This window comes from Siphateles boraxobius, unplaced genomic scaffold (assembly GCF_051911475.1).
Source record: "Siphateles boraxobius isolate OS27281-9 unplaced genomic scaffold, OSU_SipBor_1 29, whole genome shotgun sequence".
Classification (NCBI taxonomy): domain Eukaryota; kingdom Metazoa; phylum Chordata; class Actinopteri; order Cypriniformes; family Leuciscidae; genus Siphateles; species Siphateles boraxobius.
The window spans coordinates 22,257,276-22,268,779 of NW_027508908.1; the positions used below are offsets into that span (position 1 = coordinate 22,257,276).

Sequence of the window (11,504 nt, forward strand, 5' to 3'; positions counted from 1 at the left end):
TAGGGCCTTTCTTTCGGGAGTACCTCTACAGGAGATCTGTGTGGCAGCCGGTTGGGCTACTCCACATACTTTTATTAGGTTCTACAGTCTCAACCTTCCTTGTACGCCTGGTGCACACGTGCTCAGTCCTTGCTGAGTGCCTAAACAGTTTCACTCCGGGACAGGCCTATTTCGGTGCGTGGCCTAGTGGGCACTCGTTCCCCAAAGAGTCGATTCTCGACGCAGTGTAGAGTTCCCTCGAAAGGGAACGTCTTGGGTTATGACTATAACCCTTGTTCCCTGAGAAGGGAACGAGACACTGCGTCGTCCTGCCACGCCCCTCGAGGCCTTAGAGCGTCTTGCTTCATCGCTAGGCTAGTGTGTGTGTGTGCCGGCGTCGCTTTTATGCATCCGGTTATGCCGTCACATGTCACGTCATGACGCAACACCAATCAGGATTGGAATAGTTTCATTCATACTTCAGAGGCGCACGCTAAGGGAGCGTCCCCAAAGAGTCGATTCTCGACGCAGTGTCTCGTTCCCTTCTCAGGGAACAAGGGTTATAGTCATAACCCAAAACGTTTTCCCACAGCGTAAGCTTACGCAATACTCGTTCCCTACTCTCAGGGAACTGAGGTTACGTCAGTAACCGAGACGTTTATATTGTGGTGCGGCAAATCATATAATGAATGCAATATAATAATGATTAAGAGATCTACGAATAAACTTTCCTCAAATGCCTGTTGTATCATATTTGATAATTACATTTTAACATGATTTCTCTAAAAAGAAAATGATGTATGGATAATTGAGTAAACACAAGTTGCTTCAGTGAAGTAAATGTTCATTTTGAAATGCATAAAAGTTATTATAAAATGTATTCTTATATTCACTTTATAAAACTCAATACAAATTTCACAGGAAAAAGACCACGACCTGAAGGTGAATATTTTTAGAATTATACTAAAAGACCTTTTACTTACTAAAAATTGTATGAACTGTTAATCAGAGTGCGGAAGGCATGTAGAAGATTGTGTACAACAGGTTTTTGAGCACAGTTTCCATCATGATTATAATTTAAAGGCTTTATAGAGTTAAAGTGGCCAAATTTTTGACCCCACTGACCTCTAATGTATAGACAAAAAAATTCTTTAAAATATCTTGCCTTGTGTTCTGCAGAAGAAATAAAGTCATACAGGTTTGGAACGAGAACATGGTGAGTAAAATGATAAGATTTTCACTTTTAGCTGAACTATACTGTCAGTCTATATCAGTTTATATATTTATTTTTTCCTCTGAAACAATGTACTGATTACGAATTTTGGATACCCTATGAGGAACCACAGCCTGGGATGGACAGGTGGAAGTGTGTCTTCTCTGAGGCTCTTTACAGTCATTCCTTGAGGATTAAAGAAGGTGGAACTGGTGAAACTCTTATTGTTGACTACGTAAAACTCACGTTGACACTCATTAAGCCGCTGTACAAGGCTGTACAGCGGCTTAATGAGTGTCAACGTGAGTGTACAAGCCGCTGTAAGCCGCTGATAGGTTGTCTCCTTGACAACCTATCTTCAAAGGAAATGATGACCCATAGAGAGGTGTTCTGACCTTCATCACGAGACCCAAGTTGCAAGCATGTGCTACAATCAGTGTCTTTATTTCAAGAAAACACTTTATCAACGGAACATGGGTTACTAGAGTAAACATCTATTTCTAAATCTATCAAAATGTATGCAAATAATCTTAAAAAAACATGTCTCCATTGGTGTAAGCATATGTGTGCTGGTCTGGCACATTATTATAGACCCCTTTGCAGTGGCAGTGAAGTAATTGAGCTCTGGGACTCTGACCTTGGTCGCGGTTGTGTCCCTCACTAGAAGGCTGCAGCAGCCCACAGCAGGCTTTTATGAATAAGCAAACATGCTCAGCATTCTAATGCTACCATGGAGACCTGACCCTAGCCACAGCTTCAAACTCTTGGCTCCACCCATCCCTCTAATCCCATCCAATCCGCTGATTTATTTAAATGAATAGGAGTTTCGGGGGTCTGATCCTATGAGTTCATCTGAATGGCATATCTGTTAATGCAGTACACTATGACATTTAAAGAGCTAATAATGTGCATTTAGGGGTTAAATATAAATCATACTATAATATTAATTAATATACTACAGTATACTTGACCATGGACAGAAGGTTGCAAATACCATGGTGAGGTCTATCTATAGAAAGGGGGATAACTATTCAACCTGATAAGCTGGACGCCACCCATTAGGATGATTAAAAAAAGAGCCCGATTATGCAAAGCTTGAAATGAATGGAAAATTGCAGAATCCTTTGTGTCTGGCAATTTGTCTGCATAGTTTAAAGACTAAAAACACACACAGTAACTAATCACTCTTTCTCCCTTTCTTTCTTTATTGCATGTGCAAAAAGGCCTAGTGTTCTGTTTCTTGTTAATTTTACTTCTAATTACACCTCCAGAATTTTTTTGTTCAAAATTTTTTTTTTTTTTTTCAAGTGGGAATGAGGGATTGAATATCCTGGAAATTTTAATTAAAAAAATTTACCAAATAAATATATACTAGTAACAGATCTGTAATGAATTCTGTGTCTGTCTTTAACATTAATGCATAAATTGTTTTATTATTTAAAATACTCTGGACTGGTGTATTATACTCTGATCTGAGCAGTATAAACCACTGATTATTATAGTCAGGTTTGTTATATTCTGATTTTAACCTTTGTGGGAATTTTGTGGGGATTTGCTAAACTATACATTTTTGGAAAGGTTATTGTATAAGGAGTCAGAAAATCAATGTTTGCATTTTCTCAGATGTCTATATGGCAGCCATATTGAAGTTTAAAAAATGGCCGCCGTAAAATTTAAAATTGTAATATCTCGACTTCTGAATAAACTGGAATGTTGATTTTTTACTGCTAAACCCACACTGTAAGTGTCAAGGAATCCAATGGGGCTAGTTAAAAAGCTACAAGATGTTACCACATTAACCCATAGATGCATAAGTAGGTAAAACATTACCCCGTGTGGTTGTTTTCTTGCAATATGTTTGTAATGAAAAGTTATCATTTCATATTCCAGCTGTTCTTCAAAAAATAAAGATTTTTTTATATCACTTTATATAAATTTGTTATTACATTTATTGTGGAAATAATTACAAAAACATGCACATTGCAAACCTACTAGAATGCGTGCTGAGAGTGATCCCCACACAAAATAGCAAAGTTCCTGTTGAAAAAATTTATTTGCAGTGATTTTTTGAGTCAATGGCTCTTCCTCAGACTTGCTATATCAGAAGTGTCATCCCTTAAGAACATTGTTTTACAGAGCATCTAACACATGTATAGTAAGTATTATTTTCATTTTACCTCAGAAAATGTTATACATTTCAACAACATAGTTATACACACATGACTACAGCTAACTAAGCTAGATAATATTTCTGTATAGTGTGTCATATATGACTTTTGCTCCTCAGACTTCTGATATACAGGTATAGTTATACATATTATATCAGCTAAATATTTGTATATATATATTATATGAACAACATATATCAGCCGTGTCATCCCTCAAGAACATTGTTTTACAAAACATCTGGTACACAGGGCCGCCAATGAAACCAAACAAAACGAATGGGCCGATGTACGAGTTTTATGGGCCACTAAGACAAAAAAAATAATAAAAGTATTATGTATCAGCCCAAAAAGCACGTCGGCCCACCGGGAATCTCTACCATCCTGAGGGAGAAGAATTCGCTCCCGGTAGTCCCGATGGCCAGCACACTTGGAACTCTGAAGCAGCAAATCTTGAGAGTCCATGTCCAAACAAGAGTATGGGCACAGGCAGCCATTGCTGTGCAGGATCCACCGCTGGAACCTCTGCAAAACGGATACTTCAAACACTCGGATGGCATGCTCAAACCAGTGACCACAAAGGTCCTCCCTGCCCCAAAGGCCATCCTTGAGTTGGTTCAATGCAAGTGTAAATCTGACTGCCCTTCTGGGAGATGCTCCTGCAGAGCTAAGGACTTAGCCTGTACTGACATGTGTCAGTGCAGCAGCCAGTGCCAGAGCAATGACGATTCCCAAGCCGTGATGTATGAAAGCGATAATGATGTATAGAAACTGTCTAATTAAAAAGGTTGCTTAATCATACTGTGGTCTAAATGTGCATGTCGATAGTTCCAGAACATCCACATTTTACATTAGCTAATTTTAAACTCTTCAATAAAAGGAACTCCTAGTTATTCAATTCAAATTTATTTGTATAGCGTTTTCCACAATACATATTGTTTCAAAGCAGCTTTACAGAAAGTGCATTTCAGAAATGTACATAGAAAAATACAGTTAGTTAATCATGTATTAATTGGGGCAGCGCTTGCAGTAGCGGGCTCTGGGGCAGCGCTTGCAGTAGCGGGCTCTGGGGCAGGCAGAGACGAAGGATGGAAGGCTCCCTTCCTCCTTCTCTTTCTCCTAGGAGGCGGTGCAGATATCATAGCTGGACAAGTGGCCGGTTGGAGAGGCTCCACGGGGACCGTATCTGGTGCTGGAAGGACAGTCTCAGACAGCGTTGACTCCGTCGAAGATGATTCCGAAGGAGAATCCCATGAAATCCGTCTCCCTCGTTTGCCACGGAGATCAGCGGGTGTGGATGAAACCTCGGGAGAAGAAACGGAGAGACCCTGTACCCCTTGAGTGACGACATGCTAGGACTCGACCCTCCGGGAGCACTGGAAGCATGGCAGATGAAAACCTTGTGGGACCCCTTGGCTCTCTCTGAGATAAGCAATCCACAACTGCTCAAAATGGGTGACAAATCAGCTCCTCTCATTCAGACAGAGGAAGAGAATTGAGACCGGCGATGAAATAGCGAGAAACCAGGACCTCAGGCAGGAAGAATCTCTTCTCTTTTCAGGGACAACTCACCCTGGGGAGGGAATGGAAGTCTTCCATTTCTACTGTCGGCGATGGCCAACTGCCACCAATGTTCTTGGTCAGTCGGCTGTGGTTTAGCGGGAGATGACATACAGTCTGCTGGGTTCTTCTTTGGTCGGTACATTGTCATGTGGTTGAAGGAGAGAACCCAAATGCAGACACACAAGGTTTATTATGGCACAAAACAGAAAACAAAACCCACGAGGGGGCAACAGGACTGGACAAGGACTTATTCAGAAGCCGAGATATTACAAATTAAAGTTTTACAGCGGCCATTTTTAAAAAATTCAATATGGCCGCCACGTAGACATCTGGGCAAATGCAAACATTGATTTTCTGACTCCTTATACAATAACCTTTCCAAAAATGTATAGTTTAGCAAATCCCCCAAAAATTCCCACAAAAATATATAGTGAACCTGACTATTAGGTTATGTGATCAGAAAGTTGTTGGTAGGGTCTAATTGTCTTAGTATAGGGTTTAGTTTACCAGAACCTAGGACTAGCACTGAAAATTAACACCAGATTCTGACCTAAAGTTATCTTATCTGTAACATTACACAATTGCTACTTATTTTTCAAGGAGGGAATTTCACTAATACAAATAATTGGGCACAAATAATTATCCTCTAAGTGGCAGATGACATTTTAAATTGTTCACCTATCATCAACAAAGCATGGTTTTGCCTGTCCTCTGTAACTCCGGTTTTATATTAATTTTAGTGTTTCATGCCAGGATTTGGACAGAGAAAACCACTCCTAGAAACAGCCTTTTTGGTAGTCATCTTCCGTTGGCCAACACTAATAAAAGCCCTGTTTAAATAACACAGAGAAGAGTGCGGTTGCTCTTCCATACACAGTGAGCAGTGATAACATCAATGAGACAGCGGGGCATTGTGTTTTTTTCTAAAATAAAAAGACAAGGAAAGTGGGGGAAAAAACATCTCTTCATAAACATGATAACATAGGGGCTTCGGTTTTGTATCATTTGCATTTCAGATTATCTGATCCCACTCCTCAGTAACATGCAAATTTCTGAATCCACTTACAGTTGGTTAAAACAAATTTATAGAAAGAGTTATAGAAAAGCACCCTGGTAAAGGACTAAGTTCACCCTAAAAAGAAATTAAAAATTGTCTGCATTTGATTCCGTCCAACATTCTTTAAAATATCTTCAAAATAATAGAAAAGCCAGATGTGTTTGTAAATGACATGACAGTGAGTAAATTATGACAGAATTATTACTTTTTTAGGAATTATTCATTTAATTCAGCAATACTGGATAGAGGATATACACAAAAGGAAATGTGGAAATCTGTGTGAGGAGAGACCAATAAATGAATGACAGGTCATATTGTATTGCAATGTTGAGAGAAAAGAAAAGTGTGTGAAACAGACAGAAGGGTGATAAAGACATGTCCCAAAACTGAGATAACTTGGAGGAGATGAACAAGCAATTTTGCCAAACCCTTGCGGGATCAAACCCTGCCGAATGTACCAACACTATCTATGCTCTTAGAGGAATGTAAGACTTGTCTTATCTATTCTCAGAAAATAGGGTTTCATCCAAATAGCGATCAATTCCATACCACAAGCACCTCCATTGCACATAAGAGCCAATCAGACAAAATCAAAGATCTACATCAAATATTCTCATATTAGGAGGTGTTCATCCACATTTCCAATTGAAATGTAATGAGGCCAGAACATTTTTTACTGGAAAGAAACAGCAGATTTTAACTCCTAGTATCCAATTATTTTGAACCACGGTGCATGGAAAAGTCCAGGCAAGTACCAAAGCGAACTTCTCGCACTTAACATTTTTAATGATTAATTGAATACTTCACCTACGTGAACGCACTATAGTGAAAAAAAAGTAAACTTTTGTTCTTTGGGATACTAAATGTTGTCCATGTTATCAGTGGTGAGATGCTTTGTCACAGAACAGCCTAGCTGTAACATTAGTGCAACTATGCAGAGCTCAATACACTAGCTAAGAATAGCACACTATTGAGTAAAACCTTCTTAGTTTATTACTCTAATCTCTACCCCCTCTCTCCATTAATTTTTTTCGTACCTATAATGTCAATTGTTCCTAATATTTATAATGTCAATTGTTCTCAATATTTAGCACATTTACACACAATACAAACATATACACACAGGCAAATGAAACAGTGTCTCCCATGCTTCAATGCAGTGCAAGGAAGATGCGGAATTAAATCAACCTGAAGGCTGATCCGGCTGTCAGAGCCGACGTGTCACAGTGATTACCCATCCTCTCAGTCTCGCTCTGTCTTGCTTTCTGTCTCTATATCTCACCGCTTAATCACAGCTGGGACTGGCTATCCCTTGCAGCTGCTTGCTAAAGGCTCTGACTGACTCCTGCCACCTCCCTCTGCATTATGGCCTTCATTCACCCTCGCTAGTAGTTTATCAGGCTTCGGTAACGTGGTTTGACAGTTATTTTAACGCTTAAAAATGTCTGTTGTCGGAGTGTGAGAAATCCAACAGTCAAAATATTCTAACACATTTCATACATCGTTTCATTTCAAAAGCCATTGATTTGTTTAAAATGCATTCAACATTGATGCAGTTCAAAGACACAAAATACATGCCTTATAATGACTCAATATCTTCAGCCAGGCCAGAAATGATGAACACTTACGTGCACAGAAAACATTGCAAAACAAAAGACTAATTTGTGGTTACTGGCCAGAATTTATATCCTTAACCAATACTTTGCAAGCATTTTATAGAAATAATTGTTCTATAGAGGCTGTGTATGTTGTATGTTGTATATGGCTGTTGCAGAGAGATTATTCATGTGGGACGTTTCTGAATATCAATTCTGTGGCTGTCACTTTAGTGAGAAATAAAAAAAAGAAGGAAAAAAAACAGCACACACATGTGTGCACATGTAACTCTTCAACAGGTTGAAATAAGCACACAGCCTCTCTGTCAGCCTTTATCAAATTTTGTTGATACAGGTTACATTATTATTAATATTATTATTATTGTTGTTTTATTGGTTGAAAATAGCCCACACATTCTTTATAATAATTTCATGAGCAACTTTAGAAATACATAAGTTAATTACTTTTGAAGGAGAGCAGCAGCTATTACAGATGCAAACGTCTATTGTCATAATCTTCATTGGCATAATGATGTAGTAAAATTCAAACTGCTCATGTAATAATTAAATATGTCCCCTGCATCAAAAGGCATGTCACCATTATTTTAGTTGGTCAGTAACACGACTAAGCGTGTTTCAGCACCACGGACAACGAACACACCAGCGACACAGACTTCAAGCGCGTCGGTGCTGTGCGCGCAACCCATTCACACTAAATGCGTCTTTATAGCACGCATGGTGTTCGCCAAATGAACCAGTGAATAAGCAAAACACGGCACCCACTCATTCGACAGCTTATCGGTGCCTCCTTCAACAACAATTTACAAGCTCTCGGTAAATGTTTGAACATTAATTACATGCAGCAACACAAACGTAAAGAACATGGTAAGCTCGCTTCCTTATCAGCACACGGGAGCTAAACACTGCCATTTTTTCGTCGCCCAGGAGTAGACAAATCAATTTAAGATGACAGCGGGAGCTCGAAAATTAACCTTAATGTCAAGTTTATGGCGGTTAGGAGGGCACCATGTTAGAGCACGCGCTGTGCAAACAAGACCAATGAGCGAGGGAAAATACTCTTGTGACAGATTATCTGAGAAAGCACCGGTGCTCTATTAGCGTTACTGAAATGTACTCAGTGGTGGACGTGAATGAACACCTGGCGGAGCAGCTTTATATTCAGTTCAGAGAGACGCCGGCGGGCACCTGCGCGTTGTAGAATGACGCACACACGTTGAAAGATTGGCTTTGCAGCGTTGTGTGCATTGACACAGTAACCTTGGATCAGCAGCGACATTTAATTTCCTCCGTAAGATTAAATCAAAACCATAGATTGTGCGTTGATCTCACTGCGCAGCAATGAATAAATGGAGGCACGAGGAAGGGAAAAGTTTAAATGCTTGTCTGATTGCCAACCCACACAAAATGCAAAGTTGGCTTTTCCAACTGATGCGAACTGCGGAAAAAATAAGAGTAGCCTACAATATGAAAAGCACTTTTCCCCCACTAAAACATTACCATGTTACTGTCACCAGTTACCATGACGACTGAGAAGGAACACCCAACTCTATTGAAGGAAAGCGAGAGATCCAGATAATACAACCTTACCTTGCATTCTTCCATGCACGTCCGTACTGAGTACACATCCGTCTCGTATTTGTCTGCCATCATCTCAAATTCCTCATATTTCTCCTGCGCGTGCAGGTCATAACGCTGGTATCCCTGAACGCACTGACTGCATCTGTTTTGGTCGCCGTCAATGATCGCGTCAAGGCTGCAGTTCAAATTGTCCGGACTTAATGATCCGTAAAGCAAATCCATAAGAGAGTACGAATTACAAAAGGAAAGGTACAAATCGCTTATGTTCAACCACCGAGTCCCCTCCGTTTCCGAAAGGCCCCTGCACAAGTGGTCAGCGTCGACAAAAGTGAAGCAGTATTCAGACAAACTATCCGGGAGGCAAGTTTCTAGTTGCCACAAAGGTTTGGTAGAATTGACTAGAAAAATAGCATCTTCGTTAATTCTGAGGCTGCTGTGTGTTGAAGGGAGGTCGGATCTGTGGTTTGCGCTCATGTCCACTGATGGTAACTTGTCTCGGGTCCTTGTCAGTTTGGCCTCGGCGCAGAACCACAGATGATCAGAAAGTAGAACGGTTAGAAATAAGAGGGACGCTAAGGACAATCGCCATCGCTGGGCCCTCTCGGAGTCTGTGAATGGCTTCTCGTTCTCGCGGGGAGCACACCAAATGTTTAAGCCGTCATCTCGCTGCCGACACTTCCAAGCACCGCTGGTCATATTTTGGGAAAGCGCAGCACTGTCTGTCTCCACCGTGGGGGCTTTTCTGCCACAATAGTCATTGACGGGAGGTCTGTCTTGAGTTTTGACCACTAAACGATGGCTAGCGAGCGGTCATGGCTCACCTCCGCGATTAACTGCAATTCCCGGTCAGTTGCTGTGTTAAGGGGGATTACTGCTTTCATTGTAGAATCCCATCTCCAGGTGCTTCTCCGGGTAAAAAACCCAGTTATCTATAGCAACATGTCTCTCCCTGCTCGTCTGTCATGGGTTCCGCTCTCCCCTTTTGCGCAGAGCCGCTATAACACGGAAAAGCCACTGTATGGCGGCTCGCTCTGATTCAGGGCTTTCTGGTGAAAAGCGCAATGACTCCTCGTTTTAACACGCCGAATTTCACCTCTTCGTTCCGAAAAGGGGGGATCTTTTCTCGCGAAATGATCCACAGTCATTTTGGCCAAATGTTAAGTTGCCGCCATGTTCGTTTTGAAAGAGTTCTCGAAAGAGAGCAGGATCATTTGCGTCAGCTCATGCAATGTGATTGATCCATCATAGCTAACCGGCCAATTTGCAAACTGTTCATATAGGCTGAACTGATTAATCATAGCATGAGATGACATGGTTGTTGTACAAGAAAATAAGACCTCATAAGCATCATGTTAGAATCTACTGTATAATACGTTTACATCAACAGGTTGAACAGCTGCACATAAGCTTGTCCACTGTAACACCAGATGTTACCACATGAAGCACATTCTTAGATATGACAAAACACAATGTGAGCAATTATTTACAAAAGGCTAGACCAACTCTTCTAATGCATAACACAACATGATGGTTGAATGCTCGGTTTCACAGAGCTTAATAGTCCCAGGCTAAAATGAATGTTTGTCTTAACTGAAAGCAACTTGCACTGACATATTTCAGGATATTTAAGATAAAACACTGTTTTCTCAAGATGCACACTATTATGTTTTATTTATGTATTTTCTCCCTAAGGCACATTTATAAAAGCTACTTAAATGTATTTTAGCAATAATGTTTTCTTAAAGGGATAGTTCATCCAAAAATGAAAATTTACCATGTCATTCCAAACCGATAAGACTTTCTTTCGCTTTGTGAAACACACACACACACACACACACACACACACACACACACACACACACACACACACACACACACACACACACACACACACACACACACACACACACACACACACACACAACGTTTCTTGAAAAATTTGTCAGTGTTTGTTTTGTTTTTGATTTTGGTTTTGCTTGTTTGTTTTTTCCATGGTTGTCAAATTATGTTTAGGTTGTGGGTGAACTATATCTTTATATTCAGTTCAATTTGCAACATGAAAATAAATACAATATAAGAGAATATAATATAATACAAAATTAAAATACTTACTGAAACCAAATTACTTGTTTGTAAACAGTCCCCTAATTAAATATTTTTGTGTGAAATGTATGGACCTCTATAAACAATCTTTTTTTGCTACATCCCTTTTTCAGTTTTACTTAGTGGTGGTTAACATTTTTTGTATGTCTCTAAGTTGACAGCCATGGTTGAGTGAACCTGTCACATTTGCATAAATTGACAAACACACACTCACACAGCATAATGACCCG

General features: G+C 40.1%; 1 protein-coding gene across 1 annotated transcript in view; it reads right to left on the reverse strand.

Annotated features, from left to right (window-relative positions):
* Window positions 1–9,867, reverse strand: part of nalf1a (NALCN channel auxiliary factor 1a) — a 338,137-nt gene extending 328,270 nt beyond the window's left edge. The window contains exon 1 of the mRNA XM_077246906.1: window positions 9,181–9,867. Within this exon, the coding sequence (XP_077103021.1) occupies window positions 9,181–9,867 (687 nt within the window). The remainder of the gene's footprint in view (window positions 1–9,180) is intronic.
* Between the last annotated feature and the right edge of the window lie 1,637 nt (window positions 9,868–11,504).